General features: G+C 35.6%; 1 protein-coding gene across 1 annotated transcript in view; it reads left to right on the forward strand.

Annotated features, from left to right (window-relative positions):
- The window catches only part of DEPTOR (DEP domain containing MTOR interacting protein), a 187810-nt gene that overhangs the window by 91947 nt on the left and 69182 nt on the right, over positions 1-26681 (forward strand). The window contains exon 4 of the mRNA XM_051971027.1: positions 2698-2876. Coding sequence (XP_051826987.1) covers positions 2698-2876 — 179 coding nt within the window. The remainder of the gene's footprint in view (positions 1-2697; positions 2877-26681) is intronic.

Consider the following 26681-nt stretch of genomic DNA (forward strand, 5'->3'; position numbering starts at 1 on the left):
GAAGTCACTCCAGCTTTTGAAACCCAAATTTCCTCATTTACAAAATGAAGTTGAATTAGGTGATTATATCTAAAACCTTTCTACTTTAATATTCTGTGACTCTTTAGGATTTTATTTTCTTCATCTGTGAATTGTCTGTTCATATCCTTTGACCATTTATCAATTGGAGAATGGCTTGATTTCTTATAAATTAGAGTCAATTCTCTATATATTTTGGAAATGAGGCCTTCATCAGAACCTTTGACTATAAAAATGTTTTCCCAGTTTATTGTTTCCCTTCTAATCTTGTCTACATCTGTTTTGTTTGTACAAAAACTTTTCAATTTGATATAATCAAAATTTTCTATTTTGTGGTCAATAGTGATCTCTAGTTCTTCTTTGGTCATAAATTCCTCCCTCTTCCACAGGTCTGAAAGGTAAACTATCCCATGCTCTTCCAATTTATTTATAATCTCATTCTTTATGCCTAGGTCATGAACCCATTTTGACCTGGTCTTGGTGTACGGTGTTAAGTGTGGGTCAATGCCTACTTTCTGCCATACTAATTTCCAATTTTCCCAGCAATTTTTGTCAAATAATGCGTTCTTATCCCAAAACTGGGATCTTTAGGTTTGTCAAACACTAGATTATTAAAGTTATTGGCTGTTTTGTCCTTTGAACCTAACCTATTCCATTGATCAACTAGTCTGTTTCTTAGCCAATACCAGATGGTTTTAGTAACTGCTGTTTTATAATATAATTTTAGATCTGGTACAGCTAGGCTACCTTCATTTGATTTTTTTTCATTAATTCCCTTCAAATTCTTGACCTTTTGTTTTTTCATATGAACTTTGTTGTTATTTTTTCTAGGTCATCAAAATAGTTTTTTGGGAGTCTGATTGGTATAGCTCTAAATAAATAGATTAGTTTAGTTAGTATTGTCATCTTTATTATATTTGCTCACCCTATCCAAGAGCATTTAATATTTTTCCAGTTGGTTAGATCAGACTTGATTTGTGTGGAAAGTATTTTGTAGTTTTGCTCATAAAATTTCTGATTTTCTCTTGGCAGATAGATTCCTAAATATTTTATACAATCAGTAGTTACTATAAATAGAAACTATTTATAGCCATATGAAAATATGCTCCAAATCATTATTAATCAGAGAAATTCAAATTAAGACAACTCTGAGATACCACTACACACCTGTCAGATTGGCTAGAATGACACGGAAAGATAATGTGGAATGTTGGAGGGGATGTGGGAAAACAGGGACACTGATACATTGTTGGTGGAATTGTGAACACATCCAGCCATTCTGGAGAGCAATCTGGAATTATGCTCAAAAAGTTATCAAATTGTGCATACTCTTTGATCCAGTAGTGTTTCTACTGGGCTTATACCCCAAAGAGATACTAAAGAAGGGAAAGGGACCTGTATGTGCCAAAATGTTTGTGGCAGCCCTGTTTGTAGTGGCTAGAAGCTGAAAAATGAATGTATGTCCATCAACTGGAGAATGGTTGAGTAAATTGTGGTATATGAATGTTATGGAATATTATTGTTCTGTAAGAAATGACCAGCAGGATGAATACAGAGAGGACTGGCGAGACTTACATGAACTGATGCTAAGTGAAATGAGCAGAACCAGGAGATCATTATATACCTCAACAACGATACTGTTTGAGGATGTATTCTGATGGAAGTGGATGTCTTCGATAAAGAGAGCTAATTCAGTTTCAGTTGATCAAGGATGGACAGAAGCAGCTACACCCAAAGAAAGAACACTGGGAAATGAGTGTAAACTGTTTGCTTTTTTGTTTTTCTTCCCGGGTTATTTTTACCTTCTGAATCCAATTCTCCCTGTGCAACAAGAGAACTATTTAGTTCTGCACACATATATTATATCTAGGATATGCTGTAACCTATTTAACATGTAAAGGACTGCTTGCCATCTGAGGGAGAGGGTGGAGGGAGGGAGGGGAAAAATCGAAACGGAAGTGAATGCAAGGGATAATGCTGTAATAAATTACCCTGGCGTGGGTTCTGTCAATAAAAAGTTATTTAAAAAGAAAAAAAAAAAGGATTTTATTTTCCTTGGTTGGTTTGACTTGGTTTTTGCAATCTGTAGCAGGAAGGCTAGAAAATGAGAAAAGTTAAAATAAGGTTAAATATAAAAGGTTTTTGAAAGAGAAGTCAGAAATTAGGATAGAAGGCAAGACCCCATCAAGAATGATTGTGAAAGGAGAAAGAAGCTAAGCTGGTCTTGGCTTTTTGAGAGGTGTGAGAAACAGGATATCTAAGAAGAGAGCTGCAAAGTGGTGATTTTCTTGGGTTTCTTAATTAGCACAGCCATTCAAGGAAGTCCATGATGCCCTCGTGGCCAATAAAAACTTCCAACCAAGCCTGTGGGAAACAATGGGCTAATTTCTTCTCTTAAGGTCAAGGGGAAGTGGTTCATAATCCTTTCTAAAGATGGCTAAGGTTAATGTCTGCTAATAGCAATGCTGTGGACTGATACCAGTCCAACTTTAATCACTTGCCATATAAGAATCCATCATGTTCATTCCTGCATTAAGCCTCTATTAGGACTGATATCTGGGGCAGACTCTGGACAGTCTTCCTGATCATGATACTTAATAGAAGCTTTGAAAGCTTATTCTGAACATGTCTTCATCTATTTTCTTGTCCTCTCTCCTTGTCCCCCACTTCTCCCAACAGGCTGATGAGTTCTGAAAACACACTCTTGCAGCCAAGAGAGGAGGAAGGTATCAAGTATGAGCGGACATTCATGGCCTCTGAGCTCCTTGATTGGCTGGTCCAGGAAGGAGAGGCCACCACAAGGAATGAAGCTGAGCAACTTTGCCATAGGCTTTTGGAGCACGGTATCATCCAGCATGGTGAGCAATTCCCTGTGAATTTACAAAGGCTTATTCTTAGCAGGTACCCCTGAAGTCCTGTGAGTGGTGTCTGGGGGCCTGAGAGAAAAGAGAAAACAAACCTGAAAAGGCAGATTGCTAAATCAGCAGAAGTTCCAAAACTGACTATAATCCCTGTGGCTATTCCTGCTATGAATCTCACCTTAATTTACGATTTCCATCTTATTTTAGAGTTCTACAATATTATTTTTTTAAAAAGGAGAAAGAAGGAAACAGATTGTTCATTCAATCAATACCTTTTGAGTAGCTATTTTGTGCAAGGTACTCATTGTTTTAGGCATGAGTGTGTAAAGGGAAGTTAAGGAAACATTTCAGACTTTTAACAAAAGAGGATGCAACATGCATTGATTAAGCCATACCAGGTAATATAGTCTCTGCTAACAAAAAGCTTATATTCTGTGAGGGAAGACAGTATGTACAAATATGTTTGTACAAAATATAAAGAAAACAGATGAGAAAAGCATGGGGTAGAGCTAGAAAGTTAGCTAAATAGTTCTAAATCAACATTTATTAGGCACTATGTGCCAGGCGCTCTGCTAGGTGGTCACTCTACAAAGACAAAAATGAATAGTCCCTTAAAAACTTACATTCTGTAGGGGGAAAACTCTGTGTATACATTGTTATCTTATATGGAGGTATATGTGTGTGCAGGCATATGTCTGCTTTTATTCATATATGTGCATATGTATGTATTTGTATTTATATAATACACAATGTATATATACAGGTATGTGTGTATATATTTATATGTGTACTTGTATAATACATTCATGTAGGTATATATGCAATGTATGTATGATGTGTGTGTGCATGTATGTATTTGTATTTAGACATATACTATATATAGGTATATGTATAAATATGTGTATATATTTGTATTTATATACACTCTATATATTCATATGCAGATATTTGTGCATATATTTGTATATGTCTGTCTATTTGTACATGTGCATATGCATTTATATATCTATTCATACACATACATATATATGTATATGCAGGTACATATGTATATTGATTTGTATATGTATATGTGTATTTCTATTTATACATATATGCAAGTATATGTATAGGTGCATGTGTGTTTTTATATATGTAAATATATGCCTACACAGGTATATGTACATATATTTGTATATGTATGTATGTTTGTAATTGTGTATATGTATTGTATATCTGTATTTATGTATATGCAAGTATATATGTATATATGCGTGCATGCATTTGTATTTGTACACATACCTATATGTATATTAGATATATGCAGATATATTTGTATATGGATGTGTATTTATATATTAGGTATGTGTATTATCTCTGTATTTGAATTTATATACATACATATACCTACATATACATTTTTTTATTGTTAAGTCATTTTTTCAGTTGCATCCAAGTCTTTGTGACCACATTTGGGGTTTTCTTGGAAAAATACTAGCATGGTTTGCCATTTCCTTCTCCAGTTCAATTTACAGTTGAAGAAACTGAGGCAAACAAGTTTAAGTGATTTGTCAGGGTTACACAACTGGTAAGTATCTGAGGCTGGATTTGAACTTAAAAAGAGTTTTCTTGCCTCCAGGCCCAACACCCTATTCACTCTGCCACCTAACTACCTAATACACCTATACAACACAATATGGGAGAGCTAGTGTGACTTAATAGATGGAGAGCCAGTCTAAAATTCAGGAAAATCTGGTTTCGAGTTTTGCCTTTAACACCTATTGGCTAAGTTACCCTGGCAAAGTGACTTTATCTCCCAATATGTTAGGAAACCTTCTAGGATTATACATTTCAAAGCTTCACTGATAGAGACAGTCTCCTTATTGGAAATTCCCTATACCAATGAAATCACCAAAGAACCACATACAAGGTGATTTTGAAGTTGAGGTGAGTTAGGAGTAATCACGAAAGGATTCATATAGAATGTGAGACTTGAAATGAGCTTTGAAAGAAACTAATTAATTATCTAATACTAGGTAGATTATACAGGAAATATCAAGTGATATACAGGTTCAGGAAAAAGAGAAGTCATCTTAAATACTATAATCTTCTCATTTTACAGATGAAAAACCAAGTCATGGATTAAGAGCTGTAAGAGACCTTTAATGCTTTTCAATCAGTCTCCCTGTTTTGCAAATAAATCTGAGAGAGGTTAAATGATTTGCCTACTCACACAAGTAGTGAGGATTTGAATCCTGGTCTTCCCATATTCCCAATCCAGCACTTGATCTTCTGAACCAATTAGCTTCCAAGATTCAAAGACATTCAGAAATTTCTACCAAATCAAACTGTAGATTAGTGGCAAAGCCCAAGCCAAGAACCAGATTGTGCTTTCTCCATTAGCCTATGCTGCTACATGGGTTAACCATCTGTTTCTGCGGTACCTCTCTGCCAAGGCCCATCTTCATCATTAACCAGTGGGGGGAGAGGGCAAACCTGATATCATAAGGCCATCCTATTTGTCATTGCTCCTTTCTCTTTCCTCCATATTGTCCTCAGTGTATTTCCTATGCCATCTGAATTCCATTTTCAACTGAATCGACCCCTAGTGCATCCTAGTCATGCCTTTGCCTCTCTTGCCATCTCTCTAGCTCCATGATTGCCCCATCTACTTTTCTGCTCATCCATGTCCTTGATGAGGTCTTATATGTTACTTCTTGTTCATAAGATCTTGTTGGCAATTTGCATCCTCCTGCCCTTCCCCATGCATTTTACTATTGCCTTTTGGGTCAGATTTGTCTAAAACTGTGATGTTCTAAAATGATATTGTGGGAAAATATGGTTTCACAATTTTTTTTTTCAATGCAGAGAAATTTAGGGTGTATCTACTGCCTCATGCATTCAGTGGAGGTTTGTTGGAATACATGGGAACTGTTGGAAATACACGGGAGCCACCTGACAGTGGCTGCTGGAGGTCCAACCCAGAATAGAGATCCCCTCTTATGAGAGGATGACACAAGGAGACTGAAAGGCAGTTGCTGTTCTCTGACCTCTCTGACTGAGAAGCCGTTGCATTGTCTGATCTCCTTCCTCTTCCCTCTGACTCCAATTTATCTCATTCCCAGTTCCCAATACCTGTGTCAGCAAAGGCTGCCTTGCAACTCCTTCAGATGTTATGATCTATAGCTGTGGAGGCTCTTGGAGAATTGATCTGCTCTTTAACAGAGGTTCATGAAGGTGGAGGGATTTAGATAGCACTCCAACTAAGCTGCCTCTCCATTCCATAGTTTCCATGGAGGCTAATGAAGACATTAGTGATGGAAAGAATACTCCAACTGATGGGGACTTGGGGTTAGTTGGATTGTACCAACCATCTGGCTCTCAGCTAGGTTTAAAGTTTCCTACATCCTTTGGATGTAATGAGTTATTATATTCATTTACATTTCTTGTTCAGCTTGAATTCTTGTCTTTCTTCTAACAATTAAAGTGTGAAAACTGAATTTTGTCTTTTATCAATACCCTCTTGGGTCTTATCATGGACATCACTGGTTTGGATGTTGCTTTGTCTCAGTTACTAACTTCCATTTCCAGACCCGGCCAGCTGATCAATTTGCCACAGAGAGTGTCGTGTTGTTCTAGACACCTAAGTCTTTTCTGTAAGGAAATTTCTCTGATATTTTTACCTCTTTATTCCTGTGACTGCATCATGGACTTTGATTGGACATGGTCCTTACCCAAACCTAATGCCAAGCCAAACTAAGTTGTATAATACATCATTGGAAGCACAACAGAAAGTTCCACATGGAATCTAAATTAATTTTTTTTCATCCTATTCAATTTTGATCCCTAGTGCATATCCAATCTCTTTCTGTCTCTCTGTCTCTGTCTCTCTCTTTTTCCCTCTCTTCCTCTCCCTTCCCTCTCTCTATCTCTCTTTTTCCCCTTCCCTCCTTCTTCCTTCTCCATATCTGTGTCTCTCTGTATTTGTCTCTTTCTCTCTCCCTCTCCCTGTCCCCATTCTCCATCCTCTTTCTTGCCAATTGGCACAATGTCATCATGAAACAGGAACATCTTGGGGAAGAAAAACATCAAATGGAACTCTTCTTTCGTTGGACTCTGCAAGACATTTTCCATGGTATTGAACATTATACAAATATCAAGGTTAAAGAAAGCGAATATCAGTTTATATCCTTAGTAAGAAGAGTTAAAAATTATTTAATTGTTGTATTTGTATTTCAGTTTTAAAGGCAAATTTAGCTTACCTTTAGCCTTATGCCTTGATCAAAGGTGTTTCTTTATGGTTCCAAAGTATGTTGGGAGTGGAAAATCCATACCTTGTGAAATCTTCACCAGTTTTATTCATTAATGGTTACTGACAACCTATAATTTTATGGATGCACTTATAAGATAAGCAAACAATTAACTTGTTTGAAATATAAGCAATTTAACCAGACACAGACATATAAAACATATATTTGGTTAATATAAAGTGAAAATTGGTGCTAAATGTTACAGTATATGTCAGAAAAAAGAAAAATAATAAAGGAATCTTTAGCTTTTATCGCCTTAACTCCCTTCACCTAAAAAATACAAAAATACAAAAATGACAGCTCATAATTTTTTTTTAACAAGGTTATCTTTGTCCCAGAATGAATGAGAATATCTGTCATCCTTATTACTTCATCTCACCAGGGGCAGATTTGTGCCAACTAGCTATCTATTTACTCATATATCAATATTCCCCTCCTTCTCCTCAATTTCTTATCCATAAAAGGAGGGAATGACAGAGAAGAATAATTACTTGAGCAAATTGTGCTCAGCTGCAGTTGCTGACAGGCTAACTTAGGGTCTATAGCCTCTGTAGCTAGAAGCATGCTATCGCCTTTTTAGTCTTGATTAGAGCAGCTAAATGATATAACTACCTTTAAAAAAAGTCTTCGCTAAGAGAGTGTGACAGAATGTCCCCATCCCCCTTCAAGGCAGCCCCTTTGAGCGCATCTTAAAGGAAGCTCTGCTCCTGTAATCAAGATCAGCAGCCCAGATACAAGGGTGGAGTAGAATTAGATGGAGTGGGGTGGAGTTCTTCCAGTTTCATTCCCCTGAGATTGCAGAGTCTTCCTAAATTTTCAGACAAAACACTTCCCCCAATCTCAGCATCACACATCCAAGAGGCCCTTGGAGGGATAACTCATCTTTACTACAGTGTGATAAATTCTGCATGTACAAACTCTAAGCATCTGGTCTCTTGTGATTCTGTTAGTTTGGCTGAGACTGGTGGCATTAGTTTCAGCCATTTGTTTTTGTTACTCTTATAGGTAAAGGGTCCTCTCTGGATTCTTGGGGTTAGTATCTTTTCCAACTCTAGACCTAGAGTGAGCTCTCCATAACAATAGGTCATCTGTATATCTATCATTTGTATATTCTCATAGCGAATACACAATCTCCTTCTTGTCTGTCTCTGTCTTTCTGTCTCTGTTCTTCTCCTTCCTCTCTCCCTCTTCCTCCCTTCCTCTCTCCCTTCCCTTCTTCTCCCTCCCTCCCTCCTTTCCTTCCTCACTTCTCTCTCTCTCTGTCTTTCTCTCTCTCCCCCCCCCCCTTTCTCTCTCATTTTTTCCCTTTCTTCCTCCCTGTATTTGTGTATATTTGTAATATTTTGTAACAGTATTTTGTTTTTATCCCATTGGGTCACTTTTGACTCCAACTAGTTGGCTACTACTGAGTTAATATTATCCCAAATGGCAGAGCCATAACTAAAGTGGAGAGATTGGGGCTTTGTCCCAGCATGCCAAAATATAGAGACAATATGGTTGCCATTAGCAACAGAGAAATAATTGAGATTAGCAACTAGTCAGCAAAACTAGTTTTGCCTGGTACTTGGTCAGTACTTAATGAATGCTTTCTGACTAATTGAATTAAAAGAAGCTACCAGAAAGGATGATTCTTCCTTTTATGGCCAAACCACAGATTAGCTATTCCTTGAAATGATGCCTTGGGTAAGAATATCACTAGCAGCAGCCTTGGAATATCGCAGTGAACTCCATCCTCAGTGGCTGATGTTCCAGGGTCTTTATACCCCATGTTCACTAATGGGATGGTATCTCAGGGTCACTCTACTACCCATCACTTTCCTCTATACAGTCTAATTTTTTTGGAAGGTAAAGTTCATAGCATCATTTGCATATTGTCTCCCCCATTAGATTGTAAGCCCCTTGAAGACAGGGGCTACCTTTTGCCTCTTTTTATATCCCTAGCACTTAGCCCAGTGCCCAACACATAGTAGATACTTAAAAATGTTTATTGGTTGATACTGATTCATGTCATTGCCCCAGGTGCAAAAATTGCTAGTTACAGCTCTGCAGAGCCCAGAAAGGCAGAAAATGTTGTGAGTGCTTTAGGAAACATTTGCCCTTCATGAGGTAGGAAATATTTGAGTACTCATAAGGCTGATGGCCATCTGACTTAAAGAAAGGCATCTTAAACATTTGAGCAAAAATTACCTTGAAGAAGCTGAGATTTTCCTTCTCTGAAATGAATTTTCAGAGTTGTTCTATCTTTTCCATACTTTTTGAAATCAGTAAACTATAGAGATATCATCCTGGTCTCCTTAATCTGCTTCTTGTTGGTAACTTTCTACGTGATCTTTGCTGTGATTCCTACCTACCACTGTGATTCCAGTAAGGTCATGGTACTTATTCATAAACAGAAAGAGTGGGAGCCAACTTTTCTAGTGCCAATTTTATATACTTTAGGTAAAGTTTCAATGCCAGACATTTTAATGATAGAAGATAAGTCATTCTTCCTTCTTTTCATAGGAACAATTACTCACATTTATATATATATTCCATTAGTGTTTACAAGGCACCTTTATATAACAACAGTGATTTCATATGACTTTTTACATTAGAGACAGGAAGTAACTGATTTCCCCATCCTTTCTTTTATTAAAAATAAAGTTTATTGATACCTTTTGTCTTTTTTTTTATTTTTTTTTATTTTTTTTTAAATTTTTTATTTAATAATTACATTATATTGACACTCGTTTCTGTTCCGATTTTTTTCCCCCTCCCTCCCTCCACCCCCTCCCCTAGATGGCAAGCAGTCCTTTATATGTTGGATATGTTGCAGTATATCCTAGATACAATATATGTTTGCAGAACTGAACAGTTCTCTTGTTGCATAGGGAGAATTGGATTCAGAAGGTATAAATAACCCGGGAAGAAAAACAAAAATGCAGATAGTTTACATTCGTTTCCCAGTGTTCTTTCTTTGGGTGTAGCTGCTTTTGTCCGTCATTTATCAATTGAAACTCAGGTCTCTTTGTCAAAGAAATCCACTTCCATCAAAATATGTCCTCATACAATATCGTTGTCGAAGTGTATAATGATCTCCTGGTTCTGCTCATTTCACTTAGCATCAGTTCATGTAAGTCTCGCCAGTCCTCTCTGTATTCATCCTGCTGGTCATTTCTTACAGAACAATAATATTCCATAACATTCATATACCACAATTTACCCAGCCATTCTCCAATTGATGGGCATCCATTCATTTTCCAGTTTCTAGCCACTACAAACAGGGCTGCTACAAACATTTTGGCACATACAGGTCCTTTTCCCTTCTTTAGTATTTCTTTGGGATATAAGCCCAATAGAAACACTGCTGGATCAAAGGGTATGCACAATTTGATAATTTTTTGGGCATAATTCCAGATTGCTCTCCAGAATGGTTGGATTCGTTCACAACTCCACCAACAATGCATTAGTGTCCCGTTTTCCCGCATCCCCTCCAACATTCATCATTATTTTTTCCTGTCATCTTAGCCAATCTGACAGGTGTGTAGTGGTATCTCAGAGTTGTCTTAATTTGCATTTCTCTGATCAATAATGATTTGGAACACTCTTTCATATGAGTGGTAATAGTTTCAATCTCATCCTCTGAAAATTGTCTGTTCATATCCTTTGACCATTTATCAATTGGAGAATGGCTTGATTTCTTATAAATTTGAGTCAGTTCTCTATATATTTTGGAAATGAGGCCTTTATCAGAACCTTTAACTGTGAAAATGTTTTCCCAGTTTGTTGCTTCCCTTCTAATCTTGTTTGCATTAGTTTTATTTGTACAAAAGCTTTTTAATTTGATGTAATCGAAATTTTCTATTCTGTGATCAGTAATGGTCTCTAGTTCATCTTTGGTCACAAATTTCTTTCTCCTCCACAAGTCTGAGAGATAAACTATTCTATGTTCCTCTAATTTATTTATAGTCTCGTTCTTTATGCCTAGGTCATAGACCCATTTTGATCTTATCTTGGTATATGGTGTTAAGTGTGGGTCCATGCCTAATTTCTGCCATACTAATTTCCAATTATCCCAGCAGTTTTTATCAAATAATGAATTCTTTTCCCAGAAGTTAGGGGCTTTGGGTTTGTCAAACACTAGATTGCTATAATTGACTATTCTGTCTTGTGAGCCTAGCCTTTTCCACTGATCCACTAATCTATTTCTTAGCCAATACCAAATGGTTTTGGTGACTGCTGCTTTATAATATAATTTTAGATCAGGTACAGCTAGGCCACCTTCATTTGATTTTTTTTTCATTAATTCCCTTGAGATTCTCGACTTTTTATTGTTCCATATGAATTTTGTTGTTATTTTTTCTAGATCAATAAAATATTTTCTTGGAAGTCTGATTGGTATAGCACTAAATAAATAGATTAGTTTAGGGAGTATTGTCATCTTTATTATGTTCGCTCGGCCGATCCAAGAGCACTTAATATTTTTCCAATTATTTAAGTCTGACTTTATTTGTGTGGAGACTTTTTTATAATTTTGCTCATATAATTCCTGACTTTCCTTTGGTAGATAGATTCCCAAATATTTTATGGTATCAACAGTTATTCTGAATGGAATTTCTCTTTGTATCTCTTGCTGTTGGGTTTTGTTGGTGATGTATAAAAATGCTGAGGATTTATGGGGATTTATTTTGTAGCCAGCTACTTTGCTAAAATTATGAATTATTTCCAATAGCTTTTTGGTAGAATCTCTGGGGTTCTCTAGGTATACCATCATATCATCTGCAAAGAGTGATAGTTTGGTTTCCTCATTGCCTACTCTAATTCCTTTTATATCTTTCTCGACTCTTATTGCCGAGGCTAGTGTTTCTAATACGATATTAAATAATAATGGTGATAGTGGGCAGCCTTGCTTCACTCCAGATCTTACTGGCAAAGGTTCCAGTTTTTCCCCATTGCATATGATGCTTACTGATGGTTTTAAATATATGCTCCTGACTATTTTAAGGAAAAGTCCATTTATTCCTATGCTCTCAAGTGTTTTTATTAGGAATGGATGTTGGATTTTATCAAATGCTTTTTCTGCATCTATTGAGATGATCATGTGGTTTTTGTTTGTTTGGTTATTGATATAGTCAATTATGCTAATAGTTTTCCTAATATTGAACCAGCCCTGCATTCCTGGTATAAATCCTACTTGGTCATAGTGTATTATCCTGGTGACAATTTTCTGTAATCTTTTTGCTAATATTTTATTTAAGATTTTAGCATCAATATTCATTAGGGAGATTGGTCTATAATTTTCTTTCTCTGTTTTCAGCCTACCTGGTTTAGGTATCAGTACCATATCTGTGTCATAAAAGGAGTTTGGTAGGACTCCTTCAATCCCTATTTTTTCAAATAGTTTATATAACATTGGAGTTAATTGTTCTTTAAATGTTTGGTAGAATTCACATGTAAATCCATCTGGTCCTGGGGATTTTTTCTTAGGGAGTTGATTGATAGTTTGTTCTATTTCTTTTTCTGAGATGGGACTGTTTAGGATATTTACTTCTTCCTCTGTTAGTTTGGGCAAGCTGTATTTTTGGAGGTATTTTTCTATTTCATTTAAGTTGTCGAATTTATTGGCATAAAGTTGGGCAAAGTAACTCCTAATTATTGCTCTAATTTCCTCTTCGTTAGTGGTGAGTTCTCCCTTTTCATTTTTAAGACTAACAATTTGATTTTCCTCTTTCCTTTTTTTAATCAGATTTACTAAGGGTTTGTCTATTTTGTTGGTTTTTTCATAGAACCAACTCTTAGTTTTATTAATCAATTCAATAGTTTTTTTACTTTCAATTTTATTGATCTCACCTTTTACTTTTAGAATTTCAAGTTTAGTGTTTGACTGGGGGTTTTTAATTTGTTCCTTTTCTAGCATTTTTAATTGCAAACCCAATTCATTGACCTTCTCTTTCTCTATTTTATACAAATAGGCCTCTAGAGATATGAAATTTCCCCTTATTACCGCTTTGGCTGCATCCCATACATTTTGGTATGATGTCTCATTATTATCGTTTTCTTGGGTGAAGTTATTAATTATGTCTATGATTTGCTGTTTCACCCAATCATTCTTTAGTATGAGATTATTTAGTTTCCAATTATTTTTTGGTCTACTTCCCCTGCTTTTTTGTTGAATGTAATTTTCATTGCATCGTGGTCTGAAAAGGATGCATTTACTATTTCTGCCTTACTACATTTGAGTTTGAGGTTTTTATGTCCTAATATATGGTCAATTTTTGTATAGGTTCCATGAACTGCTGAAAAGAAAGTGTATTCCTTTCTGTCTCCATTACATTTTCTCCAGAGATCTATCATATCTAACTTTTCTAGTATTCTATTTACCTCTTTGACTTCTTTCTTATTTATTTTGTGGTTTGATTTATCTAATTCTGAGAGTGCAAGGTTAAGATCTCCCACTATTATAGTTTTACTGTCTATTTCTTCTTGCAGCTCTCTTAGTTTCTCTTTTAAGAATTTAGATGCTACCCCACTTGGTGCATATATGTTTAATATAGATAGTGCTTCATTATCCATGCTACCCTTTAGCAAGATATAGTGTCCTTCCTTATCTCTTTTAATTAGGTCAATTTTTGCTTTAGCTTGATCTGAGATCAGGATGGCTACCCCTGCTTTTTTGACTTCACCTGAAGCATAGTAGATTTTGCTCCAACCTTTTACCTTTAACCTGCATGTATCTCCCCGCTTCAGGTGTGTTTCCTGTAAACAACATATTGTAGGATTCTGGCTTTTAATCCATTCTGCTAACCGCTTCCTCTTTATGGGGGAGTTTACCCCATTCACGTTTATGGTTAGAATGACCAATTCTGTATTACTTGCCATCTTGTTAACCCGGTTTATGCTTTCCTCCCTTCTTTCCCCTTTCCCCCCTTCCAAGTATTAAGCTTGTGAGCCCCCCTTGCTTCTCACAGCCCTCCCTTTTTAGTGTCCCTCCCCCCGCCTTAGAGTTCCTCCCGCTATCTTACCCCTTTCCCTCCCAGTTCCCGTATTCCCTTCCGCTTAGCTTATTCCTTCCCTTTCCACTTTTCCCTTCTCACTTTTCAATGAGATGGGAGAAGTTTCACCATAGATTGAATATGTCTTAAGATTTTTCACTTAAAGCCAATTCTGAAGGCAGTAAGATACCCACTATATTCATCCCCCTCCATTCTTTCTCTCAGATATAATAGGTTTCCTATGCCTCTTCATGAGATGTACTACCCCCACTTTACCCTTTTTCTGGTACAATGTCCTTTCCACATCAATTTCTAGAACAAGGTATACATGTATTCTTTATACATCTATATAGTCAAAATATAGTTCCCAAGATTAATCTTTACCTTTTTAGATTTCTCTTGAGTTCTATATTTGTAGATCAAACTTTTTGTTAAGTTCTGGTTTTTTCATCAGAAATAGATGAAATTCGCTTACTTCGTTGAATGTCCATCTTCTTCCCTGGAAAAAGATGCTCATTCTCGCTGGGTAAGTTATTTTTGGTTGCATACCAAGTTCCTTAGCCTTTCGGAATATCATATTCCAGGCCCTTCGATCTTTTAATGTGGATGCTGCCAGATCCTGGGTGATCCTTATTGTGGCTCCTTGATACTTGAATTGGGTTTTTCTAGCTGCTTGCAATATTTTTTCTTTCATCTGAGGGTTCTGGCATTTGGCCACTATATTCCTTGGTGTTTTGATTTTAGGATCCCTTTCAGTGGGTGATCGATGAATCCTTTCAATGTTTATTTTTTCCTCTGTTCCTATGACTTCTGGGCAGTTCTCTTTGATAATTTCCTGGAAGACAGTGTCCAGGCTCTTTTTTTCATCATGTTTTTCTGGGAGTCCAATGATTCTCAGATTGTCTCTCCTGGATCTGTTTTCCAGGTCTGTTGTCTTCCCCAGAAGGTATTTCACATTTTTCTCCATTGTTTGATTTTTTTGGATTTGCTTGACTGATTCTTCTTGTCTCCTCGAGTCATTCAATTCCACTTGTTCAATTCTGATTTTCAGTGAAGTATTCTCTTCACTCACTTTTTTAAAATCTTTCTCTAATTGTCCATTGAGTTCTTTTGTTCTGTGGAATTTTTTTCCATTTCGCCAATTTTGTTTTTTAGAGAGCTGTTTTCTGTTTCCAGTTCACTAATCCTATTTTTCAAGGATTTTACTTCTTTATCCACTCTCTCTTTAACTGACTTCTCCAGGCTCTTTTGCCAAGCCTCCCTCTCCTTTTCCCAAGCCTCACTCTGCTTTCCCCATTTTTCTTCTAGCTCCCTTGTGAGAGCCTTTTTAATCACTTCTATGAGGTTCATCTGTGCTGAGGAACAGACAATCTCCTCCTTTGGGGAATCACCTGGGGACTGCCTGTTTTTAGTCTCCTCAGGATTTAGAGTCTGCTCTCTATCTGTATAGAAGCTGTCAAGGGTTAAAGTCCTCTTCAGCTTCTTGCTCATTCTGTCTATTAATCAGAGACAAACTACCAAAGAAAAACAGAAAAAACTGGAGTCTTTCTTTGGGGGGGGGGGGCTAGGTGTGTTATCGAGCTTCCTCTACAGACTGCAGGGGGCAGCAGTGAGGCACTAGCAGGACTGTGTGCGCCTGCGCTCTGAGATCCCAGAGCGTGCTGAGTCACTGAGGCGGGGGAAGGGGGGGGGGGGGCAGGTCCTGAGAGACTCCAGCTGTTTGGGGTTGTATTCTTCAGCCCCGGTGTTTTTAGCTTCTCTGCTGGGCTGTTGACTTGCTGCCGGAGGAAAGTATCCAAACCTGTAGCGAAGCTCTCCCACAGAAACGGCTACGATCACTCTCCACCCCCTCTCCAGTCTGCTCCCGTGCTGTCACTGCTGCTGCCCGCCGCCTGCGCCCGATCTAAAACCGCCCCAGCCCTCCAGTAAAGACAGACCTTTCTTGGCGGATCTCAAGGATGGCTTCTCTTGGTAACTATTTGTGGGTTTTTTTCAGTCAAGCATTGATTCAGAGGCTTGTAATGAAGTGGATAGTGAGAGAAAGTGCGGAGCTTATGCAACTGTGAGCCTCCTCTCTGCCATCTTAACCGGAAGTCCCCTATTGATATCTTTTGTCTTCAGCTCAGCTACAATTCCCATTGTATTTCTCCTCTGCATCTTCTCAGAGAGTCCATACTTTAAAGAAAAAAGACCAAAAGAAAAAAAATGTTCAGTAAACTAACCAGCATACTGATACGGCCTGATTTATATGCAGTGTCCCACATCCATAATTTCCAACTTCTGCAAAGAATCAGGAATAGTTATCTTCTAATATCTCTTACTTGAGGTCAAACCTAGAATTTATAATTTTGCATCATTTAGTTTTAATTATTTTGTTGTGTTCCCTTTCTATTTCTACTTCTAACCTTCTAATAGAGCTGATTAAAAAACAAAAAGATTTATTGCACAGTTAAAAACATAAAAGTTTATTATGACTTCAACTAGATCATGTCCAAATTGGTATCTTTATTCAATTCAAGTTGCATAACATTTATTACATGTACTATGCTAGTCAGTGGGACTACTGGCGTCATTTTCATTTATTCTTCACTATTTACTGGTAGAGACAGAGAAGTTGGAATAATGTTTGCTCCTCATTATTTCCTATTTCCATTACCCAATAACCTCTCCTCCTTTGAAGTTCATGTGATTCATATCTACCATTCAATCAAAATCCTGGTAGCTATTATCTACTAAACTCTAGATCGTTCTTCTTCTTTGCTCAATGAATTCAGGACCTGGTTCACAATCTTCCTTTATTCAACTCCTACCCAGGGACTTCAACCAAAATATAGATTCTCCTTCAAGCACCTTGACCAATCAGTTTCTCAGTCTATTCACATTCCATGACCTATTCCTCTACTCCACTTCAGCTATGTAGAGAAATGACTATAGCCTTGATCTTGCCATCACTTACAAATGCACCACATCTCTGAGAATTATGAAATCCACTTATCTAACCATAATCTATTGCTTTTCCACCACCTCCTTTTCCTTCTCTTATATAACTTTACTCTGTCCACACTATGACCTCCAATCCCTTAACTCCCTCAGGTCTCTTCCAGATCATCACTCCTGCACTTGGAGAACCAGTTCAACTACACATTGTCTTCTCTTTTCAGAATCTACCCTTCTTATCACATTACTAATTGTCCCCTGCCAAGCCTTGGATCACTCCCACTATGTACCACTTTCACTCCTACACACACATGTCTTTGATGGAGAAAATTTTGCATCTGCTTTGATTTGGTACAATACAAACTTAAGTTATACAACCCTTACTGGGCCCTCACTGCTGCTAGCCAATCCTTTTATCCATGCCCTTGTTATTTTTGTGAGGATGAGGGAAGATAAGTTCTATTTTGGATATGCTGAGTTTGAGAAAGCCATGGAAAATCCAGTTTGAGATGCCTAAAAGGCAATTAGTGATATAAAGTAATAGTTCAGGAAAGAGATGAAGGCTGGATTTATGGAGTTGGAATCTTTACATAGAGATAATCATTGAACCCACTGGAGCTGAAATCACCAAGTGAGACAGCATAAAGGGAAAAGGGAATGTCAGAGGGAAGAACCTTGGGAGATATTCATGGTTAGTGCTTGTAACACTGATGATGAACTTGCAAAGGAGACTGAGAAAAAACAGGTGTTTGGAAGAAGAAGCAGGAGAGAGTGGTGCCATAAAAGCCTAGGAAGAGAAAATACTCAGAAGGAGATATTTATGAATCGTGTCATATATTGCAGAGAGGTCAAGAAGAATGAGAATCAATAAGAGGCCATGAGATTTGGCAATTAAGAGATCATTGGTAACTAGGGAGGAACAAGTTTCAGTTGATTTTATGTTAGGACCCAGATTGCAGAAGATTTAAAGAGAAAGGGAGGAGAGGAAATCCAAATAGTTTTCTTAAGGACTTTAACTGAAGAGAGAAGTTTTTATTTATTTATTAAGGATGGAGAAAATTAGCATCAGGGAAAGAACCAATCAATAGAAATAGATAAAGCAAAGATGAGAGAATAGGATTGATAGTAGGAGACAGTCCATTAGAAAAGGAGGGAATAGATAGAATCAGGGGTATATGTATAAGAATGGACTTTGGCAAGATAACGGTTACCTTTTCATGCAAGACCAGTTGGATAGGTCATTGTATAGTTTACAGTAGCATTGAAGACTGGAAGACCTGGATTAACATTTCACCTCTGATACTAGCTATGTAAACATGAAAAGGCAAATCATTTAGCTTCTCTGAGACTCAGTTTCTTCATCTGTAAAATAGAGATAAGAATAATTGGCAACTCAGGTTATTGTAAGGCTTAAATGAGATAATATATTTAAATACCTTGTAAAACTTAAAAGATCACTGTGAATTTCAGCCATTATTACTATTATTACATATCTAGATAGTTAATTCTTTTAGTTTGTGAATAAGAGAAATAATGATTGACAAAAACCAGCATGGATTCTTAGTTAGCTAATAATAGCTCCCTTTTTCTTTAAGGTTTCCAAAGCACATTAAATATGTTAACTCATTTGATCCTTAAAGCAACCCTGAAGCTGGCCCCAGTGAGAATATCTGATCCCCTTTAGCTCTTCTGTGGCTCAGAAGTCCTGAACTCCAGTAATCCATCAGTCTTAGTCTCCTCCATTAACTACTATTACCAGATTGCTGTGACCCCTGGATGAAGATACTATTGGGATACATTGTCTTGATGAGAAGGAAAACTTACTAATAATTAAAATTGTCCACAAGTGGATTGGGTTGCTTTGGGACCTAGTAGGTTTCTCTTCACTGAGGTCAGATTTTATAGACCATGGTTAGATTTTTGAAGTATAGGTAAAATTATATGACCTGTGGAATCCCTTCTCTAAGGTTCGATCCATTTTGGCTTTCTATAGTGCTCAGGTTTGAGTATGGCCATGGAGACTTCATCCAGCTAAGTACAGAGATAATTCACAGAAATGTTCAAAGCTATACAGACATTTCTAAAATATCCCAATTTTGGTTGTTTTTTTTTTTTAAAGAGGGGGATTAGCTAGTATATACATTGCAAGACTCCATATTGATTTTTTTCATGTAATTAAATATAAAATAAACATACCTGACTATCAGAACAAGATCATCTTATATAACGATGCGTATTTTTTTAAAAATTGGAACTCTCTGTTCAGTAGGTAGATGGTGTCTGCCTCTTGAAAACAAAGTACATTTCCCTCTTCTTTGAGTGTCACTACCAATAATAAAAGCTCTAATTTTGGAACACATCCAGCTATTATTTGATGGTGCAGTAAGGAAGAGTAAAATAAAATGTGACCTTCCATCTGTTTATTAACTCTACTGCTGGCTGTAAATTTCTGGCAGTAAAACAGAACAGCTCAAACCTATGGCTTTTACAATGACCTTTTTTTGCTGTCTTTTTTTAAAAGCTATCTTCACATAAAGCTAATTGTTCTTTTTTCCCTCTCTTTCTCTACCTATCTTCTGCTCACAAACCAACACTGGAATTAGGGAAATCTGGGTTTATCTCAGACACATAACCGAACCTTGTATAAAGCTGGTTCAAATCACTTAAACTCTCTATGTTCTGGGCAAGTCTGGGTCAGCCCTGACTCTGTGACTTTATTTGAGGTTTTCTTGACAAAGATACAAGAGTAATTTGCCACTTCTATTCAGTTCATTTTATAGATGAGAAAACTGAGGCAAACAGGATTAAGTGACTTGACCAGGGTCATATGGCTAGGAAGTATCTGAGGCTGGATTTGAATTCAGAATCTTTATCTCTGATTTGGAAATAACTCCCTTCTTTTACATAAATTCTTTAAGATATAATCCATTCTCTAAGGAAATATATACTAGCTTCTCTGATTCAATCAAAAAGTCTTTCCTTAACAAAAATAATTACTGATAATTAGATGGGATAATAGATATTCAACCCTTCTAATAATAGTAGTTCATATTGCTATCATGTTTTTGGTTTGCAAAAAACACTTTGTAGCCATTGTCTCTTTTGAGCCTTACTAATCTTTTACAGATGAGGAAATTAAGATTAAAGAATTGAAATGAGTTTTCAATTCATCTTTAGTTTTGTTCATTCCAAAGGCATTTTTGTAACGCTCTGTTGTTTGGGAATTTCTATTTTCTAGAGACTGAACAATTTTTAGTGCTGCAGGAACTTGACCATTTTAAAACTATGAAATCTTATAGGGCTGTTAGAAATGGACAGCAATGTAGATCAGAAATTATGCTTCAGTTATTTTAAGAAAGTGGCTTTCATCTTTGAGCAATAGTGAATTTTTGTATCATGTCCTCTGGCAGAAATGGAAAAATGTGCCAAACAAATAATTAATATGAATTTACAGATCCACCTAATATCTTGTAGTTTTGTCTTTGTTTAGGTTGCACAACATTCTAAATTACTATAGATAGTTGGCTACAAGAGTGGTATTCTCTGGAAAAAAGGCAGAAACGGAACATCAGTAATTCATTCTTATTTCTAAAAGAACTCACATGCACATACTCTACCTACAGTAGAATAATAGGAACAGCTTCAAATAGATTAGGTAGACATATTGTTTATCATTCCCAAAACATTGTATCACATTCCAGAATTCACTTCTTTTAAAATTTATTAAACATTTATTAATACCTACTCCATGCCAGTACTGGGTTAGACACTGTAGAGTGAAAGACAAAAATGAGATAACCTTTGTACTCAAGGAGCTGACAAGAAAAGACAACATGTACACATAAGTAAATGCAAAATATACACAAAGTAATTTGGGGGATTTGCAGTGTTGGACACTAATTAATAGAGTTATGGAGAAAAGGCCTGTTGTAGTAAGTGACTCTTGAAATAAGCCTTCGTGGGAGCTAAAGATTTAGAAAGATAAATCTGAGAAGGAAGGACAGTTGAGAGATGGAAAATCGTTTGCTTGAGGGCATGGAGATGGACAATAGAAATTATGTGGTAGAAGCAAACAGTAGACCATATTGGTAAGAATGGAAAATAAATGAGAAGAAGTAATGTGAAATTGGTGTGGAAAGATAGGTTGAAGCCAAATTGCAAAGGGTTTTAAATGCCCAAAGGATGAATTTATATTTTATCCTCAAAGTAACAGAAAACTTTCTTGGACATGGAAATACTATAATAAGATTTGTGCTATTTTTTAAAGTTCAATTTTATTTTCGATTATGAATTTTTCTCACTTCTCTTTTCTAAAATGAGATAGTAAAAAAAAAGAACACTAAGTATGTGTGTGTTTATACACACACACACACATACATACACATTCAGATATGTGTGTGTATATATATATATATATATATATATATATATATATACAAAAATGAAAGAGGGGAGAGAGAGAGAGAGAGAGAGAGAGAGAGAGAGAGAGAGAGAGAAGGAGGAAAGGAAGGAGAGATAGGGAAGGAGGAAAGGAAGGAGAGAGATAAAAAGATAGAAAGAAAGAAAAATAGATGGATGGATATAGTCAGACAAAACAAATTCTTGCCCTGGCCATGGCGTCATAGATCAGAAAATTCAAAGGAAGAAAAGAAAATATGCTTCAATTTATACTCTGCATTCTTTGACTTTCCCATCTAGAAGTACTTCATTCATCATTCTTTATTTAAATTAGTTATTTTTACAATTGATTATCTTTATAATATTGCTGTTATATAAATTTGTTGTGATCTAGTTCAGATGGATCTCAATCGGTCCCTGTTCGGGCGCCAAAATGTGGTGAGCTTTTTCTTCTCAAAACACAGCCAGGTGATAAAAGTTCAGATCTTTTATTATCTCCAATATAGCCCGGTTAGCTGGCCCATTGAAGCTCTATTTATGCTCCTTGTGAACTCATTGAACTCCAATGAGTAAAGGTGTGAACACAAGCCTTGTATTAATTAGTTCTACTTAGTACCTTGTTTCAGGTTCTGCCCAAAACATCTTCTTGTAAGATTAGATCAACTCTAATTTGTTAGCAGTTAGTAAGGATTCCAACATAAATTAATCCCCCGATTCTGTTGAGTTTACTTTGTATCAGTTCATATGAATCTTCCCAGGTTTTTCTGTTATCATCCTCTTTGTTATTTATTATAACATAATATAATATAACATAATTTATTATAAGATAATAGTATTCTATTCATAAACTATGATTTATTCAGTAATTTCCCAGAACTTTCCCTCAGTTGTTACTTCTTTGCCATATATATTTTTATATGTATCATTTTCCTTTTTCTTTTAGATTTGTGGGGTATGGACCTAGTAGTGGTACTGTTGAGTCAAAGCATATGTATGGTTTAATAGATTTGGGGGCATAGTTCCAAATAGTTTTCCAGAGTGGTTCTTCTAATTCATAGTTCTTCCCACTGTGCATTAATATCTATTTTCTAAAGCTCCTCTTTTATTTGTTATTTTTGCCTTTTTTTCTTGTCATCTTAGCCAATCTGATGAATATAATGTGGTATCTCAAAGTTTTATTTTAATTTGCATTTTTCAAATGTTTCATGATTTTGAACATTTTTATGACTAATAATAGTTTAGATTTCTTCTAAAAATGCCTATTCATATCATTTGACCACTTACCAATCGAAAAATAGCTCTTTTTCTTGTAAACTTGACTGTATGATACAAGGTGTTCATTAATATCTAGTTTCTCTCAGACTTTTTTCTAATTTTCCCAGAAGTTTTTATTGAATAATGAGTTCTTGACTCAATAGCAGAGATCCTCTGGTTAATCAAAGACTAGGTTGCTGTGTTCATTTATACTGTACATTGTGTAGCTAATTTGTTTCACTGATCAATCACTCATTTCTTTTGTTATTGCTGTTCATTCATTTTAGTTGTGTCCAACTCTTTGTGAGCCCATTTGAGGTTTTCTTGGCAAAGATACTGGAGAGTTTGCCATTTCCTCCTCTAATTCATCTTACAGATGAGGACAAGAAAGCAAATAGGGCTAAGTTACTTGACCAGGGCCATATAAAACTAGTAAGATTAGATTTAAACTCAGGAAGATGAGTCTTCCTGACTCCAAACCCAATACTTTATCCATTGTACCACTTATCTGCTCTTTTTTTTAACTTAGCATGAAATTGTTTTGATGACTATAGCTTTGTATAGTTAAAGATCTGCTACTGGTAACCTTTTTAATTTTTTCATTGATGATATTCTTGATCTTTTGTTACACCTGATTTATATTATTATGAGTTTTTCTAGCTCTAGAAAGTAAATTTTTGGTAATTTGGTATGGCATTGAATGAGAAAATCAAGTTATGTAATATTGTCATTTTTTATTATATTATCTCAGCATACACATAACCAATTAACATTTCTCCAATTATTTAGATATTTTTATTTGTGTGAAGAGTGTTTTGTGATTGTATTACTGTAATTCTTGTGTGTATCTTGGTAGGTAGATTCCCAAGTATTTTATACCAGTCATAATTATTTTAAATGAAATTTCAGTTTCTATTTCTTCCTTTTGGACATTATTAGTAATATATAGAAATGCTGATGGTTTGTGTCAGTTTATTTTATATTCTGTAGCTTTACTGAAATTATTGTTCCAATTAGTTTTTTTTGTAACTTTTTACAAAAAGGGATATGTTTTGCTGATGCTTATTCCTTCCTTTTTGTTTCTTTTCTTGCTGCTATAGCAAGCATTTCTAATACAATTGAATAGTAATGGTGATGGATCCTTGCTTCACCTCTGATCTTATTGGAAAACTTTCTAGCTTATTCCTATTACAGATAGTATTTGTTCTTGACTTTAGATAGATACTACTTACTGTTTTAAGGAAAATCCTTTTATTACCATGCTTTGTAGCATTTTTTTATTATGAATAGGTATTGTATTTTTTGTCAAAAGCTTTTTGTACATTTGTAGAATGAATAACATTATTTTTGTTGGATTTGTTATTAACATGGTCATTTATTCTTTGTTTCTAATATTAGTCATCCTTACATTCCTGGTATAAATCCAGTTTGGCCATAATGTATGATTTTAGTAATATATTGACAGAGTCTCCTTGTTAATATTTTATTTTAAATTTTTTGCCCCCAATATTCATTAGAGAAATTGATCTATCTTTCCCTGGTTTAGGTATAAAAGCCACATTTATTCCTTAGAAAGAATTTAATAGGATTCCCTTTTTACCTACTTTTTCCAGTTTATATAGTATTAGAATTAGTTGTTTTTCAAATGTTGGGTAGAATTTTCTTGTAAATCCATGAATTCTGCAGAATTCCTCCCTCCTTCTGTGGATGTTCATTAATGGCTCTGATGATGAAACTGAGGCAAACACAGTTAAGTGACTTGTCCAGAGATACACATACTAATGTTTGAGGCTGCATTTGAACTTGGGTCTTTTTGATTCCACATGCCTAGCATTCTATTCACCATACCACCTAGCTGCCTCATAATATAACATAGATAATATTAATGTGTAGTTTTATAAGTCATATGCAGCCCACAGGAGTCCTTTTGTATAATATAGGGGCCCTATTTCTATTTGAATTTAACTCTACTGTTCTAGGTCACTTCACATAGGCAATTCTTCACTGGTAATTTGCTATAGATTATTTATGTCCTGTGTCTCTGTGGTCACTGGGTGATCTCCAACCTTAATACTTTGAAAACTATGATGTATCATATCCTATCACCAGAAGAATATTGGTATTTTTTAAAATGACCTTTTTTTCCATGTGGAACTTAGAGTCAGTAATAAAAAATGCATTTTCCCAAATGCAATCCAGCCTGCTCTTCTCATAATCTATTTTGGAGAAAGCCATTGTCCTATTTCATTATCTATCAAAGATCTCAGGAGGCTAGAACATTGGTTTGCATCAAATATACGGAAACTGAAATGTATAAATATCAAATCTTACACTTGGATCAAGTAAGGACTGGCTAGACAGCAGTTTAATCTGACAATTGGATTGCTAGTTCAGAGAGTCAGCCCAGAAAGTTATATTAAGAGAGGAGTACAATCCAAGAATAAGGAGCCATCTGAGTCTATACCATTATCACCTCTTGAATTTACTATGGGCCACTAGGTTCTTAATTGGTCTAACTAATCCAGCCTTTTTGAACTCTTTGCCTAATAAGCTTCAACTATTTTCTATTGCCTATAGGATAGCATACACAGTCCTCTGGTGACATTGCAATCTCTTTGCAATCTGACTCCAACCTATCTTTCCAGCATTTTTCTGACCATTTTTAGCTGCAGTGACTAGAAAATCTTAATGACATTTTATAAAGATTATTAATAATTTAACACCTATAAAAGGCTTTTTATTTTGTGTCATAAACCCTCTGGCAGTCTGGTGAAACCCATAGACTACTTCTTAGAATTTTTTTTATTACATTCTCAATTTAAGGAAGTGATAAATAATGATTAGAAATTATATATACTGGGTTTTTGCTTTTTTTTGTTTTGTTTTGTTTTTTCTCTATCCTAGTTTAGGGACATGTTGAAATCTATCCATACATACATAGTTTCCTCTTAACCTATATCCTTTAATCCATTCCTGAGGAGAGTAAGTTTCCAATACTATCCCCTCTTCTCCCTACTAGCTTCTTTTGTATCAATTTTTCCTTTTACTCCTTTTTATCTCTCCATAAAAAGTTTTACATTTTTAAAATCACTGCATCATACTCAACTCAGCCCAGGCCTTTCATTCAAACTACCCAAATAATGATGACAATCATAAGAGTACTGTTAATATTTTCACATACATGAAGTAAACAATGTGACTATTGATTTCTTTATAATTGGTCTTCAATGTTTACCTTGTATTTCTCCTGAATGTTGAATTTTCCCTTAAAGTCTAGGGTTTTGTCACAAAAACTTGAAAGTCTTTCAGTTAGTTAAAAGTACTTTTTTTTTTCATTTAAGATTATACTTAAAATTCCTGAGTAAGTTACCTTTGGTCATAACCCCAGTTTTTTTGCTCTAAGGAATACAGTATTCCAAGATCCACATCCTTAAATGAAGTAGCTGTTAGATCTTGTGTAATCTTTATTGTAGCCTCATATTACTTATTTTTTTTCCTTGTTGCTTCCAATATTTTCTCCTTAATCTGGGAGCTTTAAAATTTTCTGTAAGTTTTCCTCCGAGATCTCTTTCGGGTGGTAATTGATAGATTTTCTTTTTCTATTAATGCTTTGCCTTCTTGTTCTAGAATTAAGGGCAACTTTCCTTTAAAAATATCTTGCAACGTTACATCAAAATTCTTTCTTTATTATAATTTTCAGTGTGTCTAGCTATTTTTATATTATTTTCTCCTCAATCCATTCTCCAGATCAGTTGTTTTTCTGATGATTTTTTTTTCATTCTTTTGATTTTGTTATTGTTTCTTAGAATGCTTATTAGCTTCTCCTTGCCCAATTCTAGTTTTCAAGAAATTTTTCCTTAGGTTTTTGATTATTTCAAAGGTTGACTTTCTTTTCATAATTTTCTTGATTTTCTCAGTATGTTCTCTTCCTCCCCCTACCTCCACCCCCCCCC

This window comes from Antechinus flavipes, chromosome 1 (assembly GCF_016432865.1).
Source record: "Antechinus flavipes isolate AdamAnt ecotype Samford, QLD, Australia chromosome 1, AdamAnt_v2, whole genome shotgun sequence".
In the NCBI taxonomy this organism is placed as follows: Eukaryota; Metazoa; Chordata; class Mammalia; order Dasyuromorphia; family Dasyuridae; genus Antechinus; species Antechinus flavipes.